The 21272-nt window shown below is 34.1% G+C and overlaps 1 protein-coding gene across 1 annotated transcript in view; it reads right to left on the minus strand.

Moving 5' to 3' along the window:
• Positions 1–373: 373 nt before the first annotated feature.
• Positions 374–21272, minus strand: part of LOC115876086 — an 81146-nt gene continuing 60247 nt past the window's right edge. Inside the window, exon 7 of the mRNA XM_030891783.1 lies at positions 374–4003. Coding sequence (XP_030747643.1) covers positions 1673–4003 — 2331 coding nt within the window. The 3' untranslated portion in view covers positions 374–1672. The remainder of the gene's footprint in view (positions 4004–21272) is intronic.

The raw sequence follows: 21272 nt of genomic DNA on the forward strand, positions 1-21272 counted from the left end.
ACCCCCTTACCAACCCCCCACCCCCACCAAAAACTAATGGCCAGATTCTCGGGTGCCTACAGTATTTTTGTGCCAAATTTGGTTAAAATCGGTTCAGCGGTTTTTGAGTTATCGTGTTACAGACGGCAGACAGACAGACAGACAGACAGACACCACGAAAATATTTTGTATTTAGGTCATTTATGACCCAAATAACTCATTTTGAGTGAAATTAAAAAAGCTTTTTTTTGCCGATCCTAATAGCCTACCATATCTATTGGTATGGTCGGCTAATAAAATTTACATTTTGAAGTAAAATGACAAACATATGGCGCTATTATACTTTCTTTCATTGTACAGACTTATTTGGGCAAATAAAAATAAATAATCAAAATAATAATTTTAAAACCATTTAATTGTATACGGTTATTCTACACGATATTACAAGGTTCTATAATAATTTAGGTTTTAGACGAAATATCCGTTTTACCTAAAATCTAAGTACGGTTCTAGACGTTCAAAATAGTATATTCAAAAACAGTCTACTAGTTATACATACAATTAAATCAGATTAACTTATATGGGCTATACTTAAACCACATTTATACTTATTATTTACGTTATTATGAATACATATTTACAAGTATATATATTTAAAAATGTCTATTTACATATATACAAAGTGAGGTACGAGTTAAAACTTAAGACTAAAAATAATATAAAATATAACAAAAATACAACCACAATTATACATACATAAATCAAAATTAACAAGTAACAATAAAAAACACACAAACAGTATTTTCGATAAAAAAGAATAATAAGAGTCTATAAAGTTATGTAGAGGAACTTGTAAAGTTAAAAAAGTCTGTAAAAAATACAGTCACAAGGAAAGTAAAGTCAGTCCATTATTTGTTACCACATTCTTTAGGATTCATTCTTGCTAGTAGCCTTTTCAACGTCCTACCCTTGACTTTTTCTTTCAAAGTCATCCAGTTGACTTTTGTCCAAGGACATTTTGACCGAGTCATCTATTGTTATTGAACTATTAATTAATATTATTAAAACACTGGGATGCTTATCACTTGAATTTTTACTACTTCAATCATCCAAAATATTAGCCTGAATAAAAACTCATTAAGTGATTATTTGAACTGTTTTTTTGGCAACACCATTCTACTTATTTACATATTAAAATAAGACTATTTATACCCATGAAAAAAATACACTTTTAATTATGAGTATTTCAAAGTCTACTAATGCCTTAAGGATATATAATATGTTATATAGAACTGTATTGCACTAAAATTCCTAAAGAACTAGGTAATACAGAACCACTAAATAAGTAGTATCAAACTTTCAGACCTGCATAAAACTGATATCATAAGTTTATGTTGTTTTTTCTCTAAGAGGTAACCATAAATTTTGTGCAATAAAACAAAGTTTTCAGCAATCTAAAAATCTGAGACTTGCAACTTAACAGACCTGAGTAATGTTTCCCCTGACTATTGCTAGGCAGAAAAAAATTAAAATAGTTTGAACAATCAAATTATAGGTTATTAAATAATAACATTTATTTATACATTCAGTCGCGGTCACCTTTCTTAACTACAATGTCTAAAAATATATTTAAAATTTATAATTATCACATATTTTTCAATATTTACAGAGAATTGGAGAAGATATCCGACTCCTACGCGGGTATTTCCTTCTTTTCGATAATGCGTTGGTCCATAATAGCCGGTTTAATGTTTGGAGTTTCTTTTGGCACCGGGCTATTATTAGAGCTCGAACTTACCGTCTGAGTTTGCGGTTTCTGAGGTACGTCTTTCTTTTCTGTACTGTCAGTAGACGTAACATTCTGATTGGCGCTTAATCTATTCTGATTCAATAAGCTAGGATTGATAATAGTTCTGATGTTTTTATTCGGATTAGGCCTCAGACTTCGGATCTGAGTGTTCATAGGCCTGAATTTTTGGATTTCGTTTAAATTTGGCGGCATTCGACTGACACCCGGGTTTCTAATGCCAGCCGAGGATTGTTGTATAAGAGTTTTGTTAATAGTTTGCAAATTGGGTACTTGCGGCCTATTAGGTTTGGACATAGTCGAACTAACTTTGCTAATCGAGGATTGTTCGGTGGCAACTTTAGATAGCATTTGCAAGTTTGATAGTTGTATGTTCTTTGTTTCTGGAGTATTTCGACCTGGAGAATTTCCAGGCCTCGCAATTCCGATCTGCCTATTGAGCCCATTAATGGGTTCAGTTTTGGGTGTGGACCGAGGCGAATTATACGTCGGTGGAGACTTGTTTGATTTGGACAAGTCCAAGACTCCGTTATTATCGCGCCTTTCCGGGATTTTTGATAGAATACTAACCCCAGACTTTAAATGCTCAGCATTTCTTATTTTCTCTAAAGGTATAGTTCCAGGTAGTGGCCTTTTAGCGACGGGTTTTGTTTCTGTTTTAGTTGGAGTCGTGGAAGTAGGTTGGATTAAAGTAATTTCTAAACTGGGACGTTTATCCGAAATTTCATTTTGCTCGGATTTTCGTTTAGCACCACTATCAATCTTTCGAACGGTAAAACTTGAGGGATATTGCGGTGATAATATTTTGGATTTCTCATTTACAAATGTAGCTTTCTTTTCAGATTTTCCATTATCAACGCGAATGTTATTTGCAACGGTATTTTTAGTTTCTATTGTACATCGTTCTTGTAAACTTGCAATTTTTCGGTCCAACGATTCATTATTAGTACTAATACTTCCGATAGGAAGTACTTTACTAGGTGTTATTGTAGAAGTAGTTTTTGCAATTTCATTCTTGTTCTGACCGACCTTCTGGTCGTGGGAGTATTTTTCGGTCGAAGTTGTAGCTGACTTAAGAAATGTCTTTTGAATATGGGAATCGGATTTCTCCATCTGCGTTGCAGTAACTTTTGAGGTCTTTTCTTTCTGAACAATTTTTGTTGATTCTGGTCTAGGAACAGGCCTAGCAATAGTAAGCGTGGGCCTAGAATTCACAGCATCGCTTATTTTAGATACGGGTTTAATGATCATCGGTTCAATCCTCTGTTTAATTTGAGATTCCTTATAATTGTTGTTTTCGATTGTTTTGTTAATTTTTTGAGATTCGTTATTCACTTTAGGATTTTCTCTTTTCTTTTTCGGCACCGGTTCTCCTAAAGAGTATTTATTGTTTTCCGAAACCACTTCCTTTTTATCCGTATACAATTTAGGTATTTTTATAATCGCTTTCATCGGTTGGAATTTCTCGTCTCCTGAACCCGATAGGTGTTTGTGTCGTACTTGCCTCATCTGAAGTAATTTCTCCTTGTTGCTGATCTGAGACTTGTCATTGCTTTCGATTTTATGATGTTTGTGCTTATGGCCGTTTGTTGTGATTTTAACTTTCAGTTTGAGATCGGTTTTATCGTTGTTTGTGATCTCGGCGTGGATTTTGTCCCCGTGAACTTTTCTTCTTTTTTCTTTGTGGCCGTTCGATTCGTTTTTTGAATGCTTGCTCTTTTTTCGTTTCTTGCTCGAGTAGTAATCTTTAGAGTATACTTCTATTTCCGGCCTCGTCTCTTCTTCGAGTTTCTTTTGAAGCGCCCACTCTCTATCTCTCTTTTCGGCAAATCGTTTTATTTCTTCCTGATCGGGTTCTTCGTACTCAAACACGCATTCTTTAATAATCTTTTCAGCTGCTAATGCTTTTTTCAATTCAGCATTCTGCAAAGCTTTAGATTTACTTTGTAGTCGTAAATGCGCAAACAGTCTTTCCTTATCCTCTTGTTCGCTCGCAGTTTCTTTCGGTGGAGACATCGATTCGACTTTTTCTTCTGCTTTCTCAATTTTTGGAGATTTGGCGATGGCTGATGTCGTGTCTGCATTGACGTTATTGACGTTCACAACAGGAACAATTTGAAGTTGTTTTCCTCCAGTAGAAAGTGTAGTGTTCACTATTTTGATTGGTCTCACCTTCATCGGCGTGAAGATGCGGTAGAAGAACCTCATTGGATTTATCTGTAAATAAAAAAAAAGTTACATAAATATCTATTGATTTTTTTATTGTTTTTAATCATTTTTTAAGAGATTCTATTTATCAAGTACATACATAAAAAAATAATTAATTAGAAGAAAATGTGACAGCCGAAGGTGATTAATATCAAATAGTTAGATAGTTAATTAAGAGCTTCCTATGAAACCGTAGTTTCGACAACTAACACCTCTGGTAGATGATTAATTAATTTTTACTGAGGGGCAACTTGTGCCCTGCCTCGCTGGGATGTCAACGTGGTTGACGTATTAATTCCGTAGCAGGTAGAAACGTTTCCATTCATTCTTTTCTTTTACTATGCTACCATTTATGTAACTCTTAAATAATACGAACGTTTATGTTTTGATTTTATGCACTGAAAAAAAGACATATAAAAAAGAAAAACTACAACAATTAGGCTTAGATTTTTGTAAACATAATATGAAACCCAATTGTTGTGGTGGTTATTATTTTTCCCCAACTCAGTTTACAGTAGTGCCTAGTAACAGCAAACTGTGTCAAAAAATGTAGTTAGAACTAGAAGTGCTACAATTTGTAATAATGATTTTCATTTTTTATTTAAATTTTAATAACTACAATCTGAATCTTCTCCGATATTGTGAGAATTACCACCATTACATTATTACAAATTATTTTTTCCGTGTGGTTATCTTTAACCAGAAATGATTTGGATTTAAATTAGAGAAAATATCATTAAAAAGTTGTAGACTATCATTTTTTACATAAAAAATAAGTAAAATGCCTTTTCATCCCTAAATGTATGTATCTACAATAAAGTAAAAAACTTAATTTGATGTAATAAAGAAAAAATGCGGAATCGTATACATGGAGTAATGGCAAATAAACGCCAAACTAAGCAAAACTGTACGTTCAGTCCGACAATAGTGAAGCAAGTTTTAGTTCAACAACCTACGACTGACTATCTCTTCTCTGTTTACAGTCTGTCGGCACTTTGCATTAGAAATGGTTTGACGGTCGTTCTGTCGTTATTGTCTGTCTAGCTTTCTTTTTTTCTTTATATATTTGTTTCATTAGATACAGTTAAGAGTTTTTACTAGGTTTTTACTGTCCATCCCATGAAACATGGTCCTTAAGTAGGTATATGAAGAGGAGATCGTATTTATATTTCAATTTAGCTTTTCTTTACTTATCGATCGTTAAGCAAAATTTAATTGACAAATTATTATTTGACAAAGTATACAGGGTGGTCCGAACTGTATTCCGGAAACTTTAGCAGCATATTCTGCAGATAAAAATAAGTATAAAAGTTTGTATAAATGTATATGTCTTAAAATGCTTAGTTTCAGAGATACAGGGTGTATTATTTCGATTTTTTCCAAATAATTTATGAAGGAACGTCAATATTTGGATGAAAATTGGTTTCTGGGAGTTTTTGACATGAGAAATTTGATTTTGATGTCAATATGACTACTACTTGTAGAGGGCGCCACCTACATAGTTTTAGCTGGTTTGAAGAGTAATAACTTTTCGTCCGTACCTGTATAAAACCACTGAGTAAAAGATATATATTTACGACGTTTTCTTTTTACGTAAAAAAGATCTCCCGGTAAAAATCGCTACCAGTAATTATTTTCGAGATATTTGGAATGGAGATTATCAATAGATATCTGTCATCATTGACATTGACATAAATTAAACATGTTGACTAAATAGTTATTAGACTGAAATCATAAATTTGAAATGTTTTTGTGTCAAAAATTCAACAGGAACTGTTCTATCATAATTTATTCGCAGAAAAATTTATGATTAATTTAAAAGGATAAACATTTCCCAAATTTATTATTTCAGTCAAATAACTATCTATTCAACGTGTTAATTTTTTGTCAATAATAACATGTAGGTATTGACTAATTCCATTCTAAATATCTTGAAAACGGTTGCTCGTAACGATTTTTACCAAGAGGCATTTTTTACGTAAAATGTCACGAAAATGTATATTTTTTCACTCAGTAGTTTTTACAGGTATACGGACGAAAGTTATTACTCTTCAAAACTGTTAAAACACATGTAGGTGGCGCCCCCTACAAATAGGAGTCATATTGACATCTAAAACAAGTTTCTCATATCACAAAAATTCCCAGACACCAATTTTTATTCAAATATTGACGCTACTTCAGAAATTATTTGAAAAATATCGAAATAAAAATGAAACTTCTACACCCTGTATCTCCAAAACTAAGCATTTTAGGACACACATTTATATGAACTTTTTTACTTATTTTTATCTGCAGAATATGCTGCCGAAGTTTTCGGAATACAGTTCGGACCACCCTGTATATTAAAACACTTTTATTACTTATCAACTACAGAGAGTTAATATCTCTCAAAATAACAATTAAGCTTGGAACTTTTAATTTAAGTCCGAAATTATTTTTTTTTCTACCACATTCATAGTAATCAAAATTATTTAAAGTTAAATTGTCTTATTATAGCGTGCTTAGATAAGTTTTGCGCTATTCGTACCGTATGTATATCTACGAGTGCGAACTAATCTAAAAATAGTACGAAAAATGTCCGTATGTCGCGAACTTCTGAGGTCAGCCCGGCCTATTTCCAGAGGCGCGCGCGCTCAAAAAATGTGCCGATATTTTTAGACGTATACTTAGATTATAAAACATTTATGTATGACCAATAACTAAAGCTAGACTATCATCATGAACACACCTATAAAATAGTGCTATTTTTTTGTAATGGCACTGTCATTGAAAAGTCATTTATTACTGTTTGTTGGCAGTTAGGTACTCCAGCAAGGATGGTTTTAAGTCCAGAAGTTGATCTCTTGAAATGAAGCCTGCGAAGAATATATGTATTTAGGGGTAAAAATCGCATGCAAAGGGAGATGCGAAAAGAAAATCGAAGAACGGATTGGTAGAGGCAGAAAGGTGATAAAAGCGCTAAACTTGGTGCTTTGGTCTAGGGATATCTCGGATCACAGAACAAAACTTATCTATAACGCGATTCTGAATAGCGTAATGTTATATGGCTCTGAGGTATAACAGTTAAGCGAAAGACATAAAAAGAAGTTGTTGTCGACCGAAATGGACTTCTGGCGAAGCTCAGCTCGAATCTCCCGTTTAGACAGAATTAGGAACGAGAGAATACGTGAAAAAATGAAGGTACGGCCATGTACAACGAATGGCTGACGACAGAATACCAAAGCAAGTATTATAGTGGACACCTACAGACAGACATAAACGAGATCGACCTAAACTTTCATGGCATGTCGGAGTATACAGTACAATACAGTTGATCTCTATCTCTACCACCGTTGATTGAAAGAATTGGGAAGATACGCAACCTAATGGGCGAATTCGTGGCAAGGCTGATTTTATTTCCCCTTACGTCCCAAGTGCTGTACGGTGGAGACACCAATCGTTCTGCGGTCAACGCTTAAAACACTTATTTTCTCTAATTCGGCTAAATTTATGTATTGAAAATTTATTCGTGTTAAACATAGCATAAACAACAAAAATAAAAATTCTATAACAGACATTTTTTTACTCCAAAAACGGTTAATGTTAGGTTAAGAGTGTTTGATGTCAAAATTCATAAAATTTTACAGGGAATTTAAGTATGTAATAAAACAAGAAAGCTGGCTGTCAACTTCCGGTATTTCCGGAAGTGACGTCATATTGAAAAAATGGCGCCATATTGAAAATATGTCGCCGGCAACTACTCACTCTGTCGACTGAAAGCAGAACTACTGCAGTAAGGATAGGATATGTACAGTAATCCTTATCCGCTGCGCTCTGCGCTGTAAATGATTATCAGGGCGGCGCGGCGCAAAACTAAACTAAATCTCGGAATTTTCGGACAGGCTGACGGTAACGCCAGCTACATCTCGGACAGGTTTAGTACCACAAAATTACCCATAAGGCTGCGCAACTTCTTATTTTTTCAATCAACGCTGTCACGTTCAATTAAAGTTACAATAGCCGATACAATTTATGGACTTAAAACAATCTCTACTAGAATAACTATCAACAAGCAATAGTAATGTGACTTTAATAATAATTTTTATGACATTAAGATAAGTAAAAAATAAACTATCGAGAAAAGATACTTCTTCTTCGGGTTCCATCTCCTAATGGAGGTTTGAAATCATCATGGCAATTCTAACTTTGTTAACGGCTGCTCTGAATAACTGGTTTGAAGTCATTCCAAACCATTCTCTCAAATTTTTGAGCCATGATGTTCTTCTTCTTCCTTGGCTCCGTCTGCCCTTTATCTTTCCTTCTATTATGTTCTGCAGCAGGGCATAAATATGCCTCGGTCCTCTCACTATGTGTCCAAAGAGTCCAAAGTACTCAAGTTTTTTCTTTTTAAGGGTGTTAATCACCTCTTCGTCCTTCTGAATTCTGCGTCGCAGTTCTACATTTGTACCTTGTCAGTCCATGCAATCCTCAGCATACGCCGATAATACCATTTTTCGAATGCCTCAAGCTTCTCCATTTCGGCCTTTTTAAGTGTCCGAGCCTCTGAACCATAGAGTAGAGTTGCAAATATGTAACCCCTTAGCATTCTTAATTTAAGCTTTAAGTTGATGTCTCCACTGCAGATACATTTATTTGAGTTTTACAGGATGCTCTGGCTATTTCTATTCGAGATTTTATTTCTGCTGATTGATCCAAGTTTTCGGTCAACCAACTACCTAGAAAAGATTCTTCTTCTCGTCCGTTAACTCTCGAAAGAGTATGGTGACATCATGTCTCAATTGCTCGGATCGTTGTTCTCCATCCATCTCTATCTTGAGCGGCTATAGAAGCCTCTTGCCGGCCGTGACCAATAATTGTTTTGGTTTGGTCCACCCAGCGCGTCGGAGATCTTCCCCTTGGTCGTTTGCCATTAATCTTCCCTTCGATTATGATTTTTTCTAGTCCATCTGTTCTTCTCGAAATGTGCCCGAAGTACCTAAGGTATGAATGGTTTATTTTGGTTGAGTGTCTTGTGTTAACTTTCAACTGCCTTAGAATTGATACGTTGGTCCGATGTTCTGTGTATGAAATTCGCAGCATTCTTCTGTAGGCCCACATTTCGAAAGTATCTATTTTTCGTCTATTTGTAGTTTTCAGACTCCAGGTCTCTGATGCATAAGTAAAGATACACCAAGAAAAGATACACCTTGATGCAAAAACGGGTTTTAAGTTTATTTTGTTGTTAAACCCTTCAAACTTTTACCAAAACGTCAACATTTTGTTTTCCCTCGTATAATTGACAGATGAGAACTTTCATTTTTAATTTAGAAAGAGATACTAAAAAGTCAAATAATTCAATAAAATTACAAATTCTTTAAAAAATCATCAAAATCGGTTAGGTTAGGTTAGTTAGTTATCGTAAACATTTTTTAATGGACGGAGTTGTGTGTAAAACCCCTGTAAATAAATTTAATCGGCGTTTGCAGTCATAAATCTGACGTTTGGAAACGCCTCTAGAGGGTGATTTACTTTATTCGCAAAACACGAAATCCAATTACTTTGCTTTGAAACGCATATCATCGCAGTTATTATCCCTTCTCACTTCCGAAAGCGATACACTTCGGCGAGTCGAAATCCCTCACATAAATTTTTCATGCTACGAGGGATGCTTCTTTGTATTCTTTTGGTCGAATGTAATGGGCACAAAGGAAAATCAATCTTAACTAAAATCTTGAGTGCAAACAGAGCAAATATCTTCAGACAAATAACGCACACACACATAAATAGGTAAATGTTACTGATTAAAACGAAGGTACCAAGTACTTAAGAATCCATTTCACTATAGTCCGAAAAAGTAGCAAAATAAGCGTTCGGCATTTAACGTTTTATGTAAACCTGGCTAGGTATTTTTACTCAAATTAAGAAGGAAATTAAAGATAAAGGATTATACTATATCCGTATTGTAGCACATTTTTAGACATTTTTTTTATTTTTAATATTTTGATGGTCAAACATCATCAAAATATTCCTTATGTTCGGACTAAATTTTCTCGAAAATAAAGACATCATTTAAAATTCCGTTACAATACGGAAATAGATTGAAGTTTTGTTATTACAGTTATATATAATTTATATGGTTTTGTAACAAATTGCTCGCTATTTTATGGCAAATGCTGAAGCTCTGCAAACCTTAATCAAGCCTTAAACAAAGCACGTGTGTTTGCAATTTTGGGTGTGGTTCACGACAGGTTCGGGCTAAGCTTTAGGACCTGATTTCTGAAATATAATATATTTCCTTCGGCTACGCACCCGCTCTACCCGACTCATGAGGGCGACCCGAACAGTACAGCGTAATAGACTCTTGTTGTAGTTATTTAGAAGTTGCTACTGATTTATTCAAAAAAAAGTTAACAAAGATCATATACCGGTTTTTCAAAAGTGGCTCGTGCCAATAACTCTTTTTTTTCAGACCAAAAAACCGATTTGCCGCGGTAAAATTGCCGGTAATTTTGGTAATATTACGTAATATTACCCCAAGATCAGTAACATTGGAAATATTGCTTTTTTCCCGCTCTGCTCTCTTTCATTTGCCCAGTCTAAAATAAGTATGTTGGCAGTAGACATTTTAAATTTACCATCGTCAAAAGCCCCAACCGAATAAACCTTTAGTACTTATGGATTTGTTTATTACCCAAGAAGAAACAGACTTAGCGCGGATAGGGCCGGAAAACTTACTTATATTGCCCATAATTTTAATTTACTAAATGGAGAAAAAGATCCATAAATAAAATAGAGCAAGAGTTTAATACACCAGCCTCCGTTTCATCGACTTGACTAAAGCATTTAGCTATATCTGACGTTATAAACATATTGAAAGAGAAAAAAGTGCCTGATAATATTGTGAAAAACATCAGAAAGCTAAATATCGATAACGCAACTCAAGTAAAAGCAGGAAATAATCTAACACAAGACATACCAACACCAGGAGGCATTAGACAAGGAGACATCCTTCTTATTCAGTCTTTTAATGGACATCATCATAGAAAACGTGACCTCGATGAATATTGATTATCGAATGGGACACACTCGATGAATATCGGTTATCGAATGGGACACAACAGAGTTAGCATGGTGTGTTACGCTGATGATGTAGCCATTATCGCGGAGACAACGATATGCAGAGACAGCTTCATAAATTCTATCAAGTAAGCCCAGAATTAAATATGATTATCTCTACAGAAAAAACTAAATACTTAACTTAAAGAGCCGGTAAGATGCAAACTGGTAGTAGAAAACAAAATTATTGAGCAAGTATCACAGTTTAGGTACCTAGGAATAGATATATCGTACTAACCATGATTCAGAGAAAAATGCGAGAAGCCGAATAAACAGTGTGGACAAAGCCTTTCCCATGCGAATAGATAGCAAAATTAAAATTTATAAGATCTGCATCAGACACTATATTATACTAATTATGTCTATGTGCAGTTTCTGTAAATTTAACCCAGCTCTCTTAGCAAACACAATCTCCATTATAATTATTTGCATTTTAATTTTAGCGATTTTTTTGCATAGAAATCCGAAAGGAAACAAACAAAACCAAAAGCATGTTAAGAGCCGCTGAAATGAAGAAATAATGATAAGGAACCAACAACTAAGAACCATAATGGGGAAGACCATGCAGAAGAGACAGAATTAGAAACACAAATATCAGACAATGTGGAATACAGGACGTAGTGAGATGGGGTAGGCAAAGAAAAAGACAATGGTTCGCACACGTAAAACGCATGGAAGAAGACAGGCTACTACGCATAGCTCTTGAAAGGAAGCCCATGGGTAAGAGACAACCGAACTTAACCTAACCTCCAAAAAGATGATGACAGTCCAGCATCTCCCAAGAACTCATACAGAGACAACCTTAAAACTAACAGATCGACTAGATCTCAAATAAGTAGAAGAAGAGAAGAACATCCAAGAATTGTATAGAAGCTGAGAAAGAAATGGAAGAAGATATCAATTTCGAAGTAATAGAGTACAGACTCAATTAACGAAAGAGAAAGAAGAATCAGATGACGATATAATAAGCCACTCTGACTCTTCGTACACACGTTCTCGTTTTTTTTTGTAATGTTTTTACAGTTTCGAAATAAAATAATATTATTTATAAAGCCGTTTTTTTTTGTAAATTGCCAATGTTACCGTAATATTACGTAACAAAGTAACAATAGTATATTACATTTGTTGTTTATTAAGAGTCACTGGTAGAAAAAATATTCACTGGAAAAAAGTCGCCCTCGTATAACATACGTTTCTAACTCAACTCTAAAATCTTCCATCCCTAACATCCGTCTCTCTCTACACCGCGGTCCTCTATATCCCAGACCTACTCTTCTCTCTTTTCAACCTGTGGGATCGTCGCAAACGGCCGCACGGAATCATTTGTAAAGGCGATAATTGCCGACACGATCGCATTTGCATTTCAATGGACCACTCTATCTCCCTCTCTCTTTCTCTCTCTCTCTCTCTGCTTCCCTCTGTAAACTGCTTTGCGGGATAAGATTTACTCGGGTTTTATTTAACTTTACTGCCGGTTTAAGACCCTTTAATGTAGTCGATATGCAGAACGAAATCGCGATAACTACGAACGAACTTATTTCCTTCGTGTTTTTGGTTTTGTTCTTTTTTTGGTATATATTATTGGCAATAAAATGGTTTTTAGATAGATTTAGTTAATCTTATTTTGACCAGTGATGTAGCGAGGAAGTCGCAGGCCAGTGTTCAAAAAAATTTTGGGCTCCTTACCCTCTCAGTAAATAATTTTTTTAAATATTTTAATAAAAAGAGAAACATTTTTTTATATTATTGTATCTACTACTTTTTCGATCGTTACCACTTTTCGTGACGCGTGTCGTGGCGCTAGTTCGTGCGTCGCGGCCTTGAAATTTTACTCCCAGCGCGCGTAAAGAAGGTTCACTTCAAAAATAATGATCTGAGGGAGACATACATAAATTTAATAAATCAAAGATTAGTAAAAACGAATATTTCATTATTTAATATCTTTTTTTCCAAAGCAACTGTTAAAATTGCCTTATATCTATCAAAAATAGTAGATAAAATAGTACTTTAACCGCAAGGGTAGATTAAATGATACTTTAACAGCGAGGATAGGTTAAAAACTTTATTTCTTCTCGCACGTTTGTTAATTGGGATTTAAATGGAAGTAGATCACCAAAATACTCGTAATGAATTCCTTAAAATAATAATTTCTGAATATTTTATAAAACGTAACTCGCTATGGAAAAAAATATTGTTTTATACACGACGATAAAACTGCATTATCGTCTCCCGAAATTAATTCACTGGCGATTTCATCGCTCGTGAATTAATTCTTTCGGTCGACGATAAAATACCATTTTATCGTCTTGTATAAAAAATAATTATTATTAAAGATATACAGGGTGGTCCGAATTGTATTCCGGAAACTTCTGCAGCATATTCTGCAGACTAAAATAAGTAAAAAAGTTCGTATAAATGTATATCCTAAAATGCTTAGTTTCGGAGATACAGGGTGTAGAAATTTCATATTTATTTCGATTTTTTCCATATAATTTAGGAAGTAACGTCAATATTTCGATGAAAATTGGTGTTTGGCAGTTTTTGGATATGAGAAATTTGATTTTCATGTCAATATGAATCCTATTTGTAGAGGGCGCCACCTACATATGCTTTAACTGGTTTGAAGTGTAATAATTTTTCATCCATACCTGTATAAAACTACTGAGTAAAAAAATATACATTTACAACTTTTTTTACATAAAAAAGGTCTCTTGGTAAAAATCGCTACGAGTAATGGTTCTCGAGATTGAAACTGAAATTATCAATACCTGTCAACATTGACAAATTAAACATGTTGACCAAATAGTTATTAGACTGAAATCTTACATTTCAAATCTTTTTGTGCCAAAAGTTCAACAGAAACTGTTTAATCATCATTTTTTCGCAGAATAATTGATGATTAATTTAAAAAAATAAGCATTTATTATTTCAGTCAAATAACTCTATACAACGTGTGTTTATTTTTTGTCAATAATGACATGTATTGACTATTTCCATTTTAAATATCTTGAGAACGGTTACTCGTAGCGATTTTTACCCAAAGACATTTTTTACGTAAAAAGCCATGGAAATGTAAATTTTTTTAGTCAGTGGTTTTATACAGGTACCGTCGAAAAGTTATTAGTCTTCAAAACAGTCAAACGGATGTAGGTGGCGCCCCCTACAAATAGGAGTCATTTTGACATCAAAATCAAATTTCTCGTATCACAAAACTCCCAGACACCAATTTTCATCCAGATATTGACGTTACTTCAGAAATTATTTAGAAAAAATCGAAATAAAAATGAAACTTCTACACCCTGTATCTCCGAAACTAAACATTTTAAGACATACATTTATATGAACTTTTTTACTTATTTTTATCTGCAGAATATGGTGCCGAAGTTTCCGTAATACAGTTCGGACCACCCTGTATATTAAATAAAATTCATAGTACACAAATTATATTAATACACAGACATTACCAAGGACACTTGTGGTTTAAGTATTTAAAAATGTAATATTTCTACTTTTTAAAACAAACACATAAAAAGTAATAAATTAATAAAACTTATCTCGTTATAGTTAACATACTTATTGTTGTCAGAAAAGTGTGTCGGACAGAAAAGTTATTTATACAAATTTCGACTGCCGCAGAGTCAGTTGATGAATAATAAGTTGGGCTACATCTATTCAAAGAAAGCCTATCGGCACTAGACACCTTTGTATGCTAATTTTCGACTATGGAGAGAGCAAAGAAACTGAAAATAGATAGTTGTCCTATTGTACTATTTGACGTCATCGGAAACATTTCATGTATAGGGTGTCCCAAATACCAGGACGATCTTTGAGGTCTGGGAAACCATAAGAGCTGGATCAAAGCTGCCCAACTTTATGACTATTACAATACTCTTTTGCAAATTAAAAATATTCGAACAAAATTCCATGGGTATATTGATAAATGGGGTCTAAATTATAAGAAACTGCATTTTCTACGAAAACTTCAAAAGCTTTCAATCGAGCCAGGAAAACTTTTTCTTCTTCTTAAGGTGCCGACTTCTTGCGAAGGTTGGCGACCATCATGACTAATTTTATTTTGTTGACTGCTGCCCTGAACAGGTCGTTTGATGTACAGTTGAACCATTCTCTGAGATTTCGAAGCCACGACATCCGTCTTCTTCCTATGCTTCTCTTCCCTATTATTTTACCCTCGATAATTAGTTGTAGAAGCTTGATCTTGTACCTCTCATTACGTGGCCCATATATTGGAGTTTTCTGATTTTCACCTCTTGGGACAATTCTAGATCTTTTGAGACTCTTCGTAAGACTTCTTCATTGGTAATTCTGTCAACATATGATATCTGGAGTACCCTTCTGTAAAGCCACATCTCGAAGGCATCTATCTTTTTAAGCATTTATTTTGTTAGAGTGGCAGCTTCTATACCATAGAGCATTATTGTAAATATGTAGCATCTTAGCATTCGTATTTTAAGGTGGTTACTTAAAGTTTTGAAACAAAAGAATTGCTTCATTTTAATAAAGGTGTTACTTGCTATTTCAATTCTCGTTTTTAATTCTGATGAGTAATCATTGTTGTCGTTGATCAGGGTTCCTAGATATTTATATTTATAGACTCGCTCTATTATCTGATGGTTTACGATCAGTTGAGTATTTTGATTGGTGTTTTGGTAAATATCATGAATTTTGTTTTATTAAGGTTCATATTCAAGCCATAATGGATACTTGTTTCATACGCTTTCTGGACCATTCGTTGCAGGTCCTGTATACTTTCTGCTGGCAGTACGGTATCATCTGCGTATCGTATATTGTTTATAGGAACTCCGTTTACTACTACTCCAGCTGCTTCATTGTGTAATGCGTCCCTCATGATGACTTCCGAGTACATATTAAACAATACCGGGGAAAGTATACATCCCTGTCGTACACCACGTTTGATGTTGCTGTTTTCCGTGTATTTATCTGTCTATCTTGATGTTTGCTGTTTGGTCGTAATATAAGTTTTCAATAATTTTGGCATCTGTGGTATCTATTTGCTTTTCTCTCAGAATTTTGATAAGTTGTTCATGACGGACTCTGTCAAATGCTTTCTCATAGTCCACAAAGCAGGCGTACACATCCTTGTTAACATCCAAACAGCGCTGAGTCAACACTTTTATACTAAATAATGCTTCTCTCGTGCCAACTCCATTGCGGAAACCGAACTGTGTATCGCTGATGTCATTATCCAGTTTTTTATACACACGGTTGTGAATTATTTTTAAAAATAATTTGAGTGTATGGCTCATTAGGCTTATTGTCCTATGATCTTTACATAATCTTGCGTTGGCTTTCTTAGGAATCACAAAGAAAGTCGACACCAACCAGTCTTTTGGTATCGTTCCTGATCTGTAGATCGCATTGAAGAGCTCAGCAAGTGCATCCAAGCTATGTTCCTTAAGCAGTTTTATCATTTCAATGGGTAGTTCGTCTGGGCCAGTTTGGCCCGTTCTTCATGTTCTTCAGCGCATATTCTATTTCATCTGTTGTTATTTCTGGTCCGGTTTCTATATCATTTTCTGGGGGTAAAGGTCTATTTCTGTCATCTTCTAAAAGCGTTTCGATATATGTTTTCCATGTCTTAAGCTTTGATGTCAGCTCCATTACTATATTCCCATCATCATCCACCAGTATATTTGCGTTCTTCTTTTTATAATTTCCAGTGATCTCCTTAACCTTTTTATGTATATTAAAGGAGTCATGTACTTTTTGCAGTTGTTCAATTTCGGCACTTTTTTCATTCAACCAGTGTTCTTTCGTCTCTTTTACTTTCTTTTGTATTTCCCGATGTATACTTTTGTATCTGTTGTTTTCAGTGGTTTTAGCCTCTCTTCTTAATCTCATTAATTCTATAATTTCATCGGTCATCCATTCGTTTTTCTTTTTCTCATTCTTACAGCCCAACTCTTTGTTTCCTATTTCAAGAATTGTGTCTTTAATTTTCGCCCATTCGATGTTTATGTCTCCCTTATCTCTACTCTGTGATGTTTGCAACTCTTCTGTAAGTCGTTTTTCAACCCTTGATCTAGTTTCGCTGTTTCTTAATCTTGTGACGTCCATTTTGGTACTCTTCTTGGACTGCTTGATACGTTTTAAAGTTAGTTTGAATGTTGCAACTACAGGGTTATGATCCGATGCGATGTCTGCCCCTGGGTATGTCTTGGCTATGAGTATGCTATTTCTGTATCGTTTATTAATCATGACATAGTCAATCTGGTTTCTTACTATTTTATCTTTTGTGTCCTGTGGTGATCTCTACGTGTATAATCTTCTTGGTGGTAGTTTGAATAAGGTGTTTGTCACTACTATATCTTTCTCTTGGACAAATTCAACCAGCCTCTCTCCTCTCTCGTTACGCTGTCCTAGTTCGTGCTCTCCAATGACATCCACAACTCCTCCTCTACCGATTTTGGCATTGAAATCTCCCATTACAATTGTCACTTCGTGTTTCTTAATGTTCTTCCATAATTGTTCTATTTGTCCGTAAAATTCATCAATTTCTCTGTCTTCACTTTGTGCCGTTGGGGCGTACACTTGAATGATATTTGTTCGTATTTTTGATGTTTCTAACTGTATCATCATTACTCTCTCTGAGAGGGGTACAAAACCTGTAACGGATTTATTTGTTTCTTTGTCTACAAAAATTCCAACACCGTTTGGATGCTTTTGTTGAAAATGTTCCTCCATCAGTTATGCATTTGCCACTACCGGGCCATCGGACTTCACTAATTCCAAAGATATTAACTTACAGTCTCTTCATTTCTAGTGTTAAGTTGCCCATTTTGCCAGCCTGGAAAAGGCTTTTTATCGACTATTAAATTATGTTCATTAAAAATATAACGATTTAATAGATAAACAATTTTTGGTAGTGCTATATTTATTTCACTTAAAAGAAAAATGTAAACAAATACTTTAAAATTAAACACATTACCGCTATATACAACGAACGTATAGAAATTAAATGCGATTACTTAATAGCAAAAATGCACAATAACAAATTTGACCTTCTAAAATTGGCATGCCAGTAAATTATTATTTAAGTCGAATGAAAACGTAGTGGCAATTTTCAAGCTCATACTAGACACGTATAATAGGTTGTTAAACTGCAGAATAATAATAATATTATTCCAAGCCCACATTTAAAATTTCTAAAAATAAAGCCAATCGCGCATAAAAACGAGATCTCGGCAAATAGCTTTATTTTCTTAGAAATTTGATGGCTTTGTACAAGGTGGCTCAAGATTATATTCAAGTATGATAGATTAAATATAAATCTATCTAGACATGGAATTAGTTTTAAGAGTGGAATTAAAATTAATTACTGTTTTTTTATGACAGTGGAATGATACTATATTGTTTTATTAGGAGTAAAAATGACACTTTTTGTGGCGAAGCTGTACGTTTGACACAAGCGAGGCACAAAAAGTCATTTTACTCCAAATAGAACATGCTCTTTTTCTTCAAACGCCACAAATTATTTTTTAAACAATTTCAAACGTTCCAAATAATATAAAAAGATTTAAAAGTCATACCTTGTATGTAATTATAATATCGAGAAACTATGGTACGCTCGCTGAATTTGACACTTTATGTCAGTGGCCACTGGCAACGGCCTAGCTACGTTGAAACACCGGTTCCCATTAGACCACCGAAGTTAAGCGACGTAAGGCGATACTAGTGGATGGACGGGTGACCGGTTCGAAACTCTCTATCGTACTGTTGTCCAATAAAGGCAAAAGTGTAAAATCTACCTATACACACTGCTCATTCACGCCGCGCCGCACAATGGAACGGGTCCATGTTAAATGTTGGACATGGGGCTAAATTTTTTTTGGGAAAATGGAAAACTGAATATGGTAGTTTCAAAAACAAATGTCAGGCCTCTCTTAAAAACTAATTTTTAGAAAACAAAAATGTATTTTGTCGTTTTTACAAAGGTTTAAAATTAACTGTTTTCAAAAAGGTTAATTCATGTTGAAAATATTACCACAATTTGTTTTTTTTTATTGCCCAAGCTGTGGTAGGTTTTTTAAAAAATATTATTTTTTTAATTTAACTCGTTCTTTGTTCTTGAATTTTTGCCAAAATGTTGTACATAGATCTCATCAATCACCTACTATATATTTTTGAATTAAAAAGTTTTGAATTTTTATTACAGATCTAATCATCAAGAAATATGAAGTAAGTGCCGCAAGGTACCATAAAAAGAATAGCAGCATATAGTAGACCATAATACCCTTATTATAAACATATATAAAAGAGCTGCCCCAATTTGCCGTTTTTTGAAAAAACAAATTTTGAACTATATGATGGATACTATTTCCAGAGGGCTTTTAAGTAATTTACATAGGTTGAACAAGTCTGGCTTTAAAAATATATGGTTATTCCGATATTATTATTAGGTACTATCCTTCTTAACATTTATGTATAAATATCCAAATCATTGCACCCCCCTCCTTTTAGGATACATCTACGGTTTTTATTATTATAAGCACAACTATTAAAAAAATAATTCTCAAATATGACTTGTTCATGAGAAATTAGTGTTCTACCACTTTACTATAGTTATTTTCCTAACAAATGCGTAAAGTGATACTTTCCCGCACGCCTTATTTGACATTTACCCTGACATTAACAAATAACGCTAGTCGTTCAAATAATTTTCAAATATACAGTAATTTAATATGGTTATCACTTGGCTGAAATATTCAAAAACGAAACGAAAACATGCTAAACCATTATTTTTTAACATTATTTTGTCCAGAAAACATTAACTTTATCTAAAACCGCGTTTATTAAAATGCAATAATTATGCAATTTTCAAAGGCTCATTTTTGTTGACCACCCTATATAATAAATTATTAATCTATTAAAAATATTTTTTCTAATAAAACTCAAAGTTCCTCCTCTCCAAAAAATCTCAAAACGAAAAAAAAATTGATAACAATGAAGCAAAGTTATGGGCTTTAAAAAAATTGGTTTTGGTAAAACACACTATATTTTTGGAGCGCCCTATATATGGTTTAAGTTATGTAAGGCAACAATTTTTTGTTATAATGTAAGACGTCCCTCTTTACATAATATTAAACAGTATATGAAAATAATTTTAAGTTTTCCAGATTGAAAGTATCATGTAAAAAACCTCATGTCCAGCCGCTCCCATAAGCTCGTTCCACTGTGCGCCGCGCCGGTTCGAGGCTGGATGAGATCGGATATCTCGTGAGTAAGCGGCCCATACATTATCAAACAAATTGCGCAACACAGGCTGTTGCGCAACGAGTTGCCAATATATGATAGTGTTCGATGCGTTGCGCAATTGTTTGATAAGTTTCAAGAATGTTTGAATACTTTTGTGCAACAGACGAGGCGTTTGCGCAGCGCGTTGTGTATTGTATGTGTGTGTTGCGCTTCGTTGTGCAATATTTTAGTTCTTTCATCCAAATTCTTTGTTTTCTTTTTCGTTTTTTGGTATCATTGGCATGATCTAGGGTATATACGATAATAATTGACGGAATGGCAATTGAGGACATTCTCAAACAATGCACAACTTTTAAAATAAAAAGTTTGATCAAAATTTTAGTAAGTGAATGGGTGATGCTGTTGTGCAACGGAACGTTGCGCATCGCTTTGTTGCGCAACTTGTTTGATAGTGTATGGACCGCTGAATCAGTTGTGCAACGCAACGTTGCGCATCGCTTTGTTGCGCAATTTGTTTGATAATGTATGGGCCGCTTAAGAGTTGATTTAGATACTTGCCAAGTCGGTAGGCCATTGACCATGATGACCGCTGTTCGGATTTCGCGTAAACAAAGTAGGCCCCGTCCAGATTAGTCCTGGCAGCAAAAAGGAGACGTTAACTGAAATCTTTACTTTACTTTATGTCAGTTTAATAATATATTTTCGTACTTTTATGCTTAGGCGTAAAAGTGCTTTACTTTTATGCCTAGGCGTTAAAATTACTTTTTTATATTGTGAATCACGTCGCAAAAATTAATACTTTTTAAAAACACATTACTCATCAACAACTTTAAAAAACTGACAAAAAAAACAAAATTTAAATAAATAAAATCAATTCATTAGTATAGAATAGTTATACAGAAATGCAATTTTTAAATAAATTAGGTTTGTAAAGTAAATTTTTAGTTAA

Source organism: Sitophilus oryzae, unplaced genomic scaffold (assembly GCF_002938485.1).
Source record: "Sitophilus oryzae breed Bouriz unplaced genomic scaffold, Soryzae_2.0 scaffold_1396_pilon_pilon, whole genome shotgun sequence".
Lineage (NCBI taxonomy): Eukaryota > Metazoa > Arthropoda > Insecta > Coleoptera > Curculionidae > Sitophilus > Sitophilus oryzae.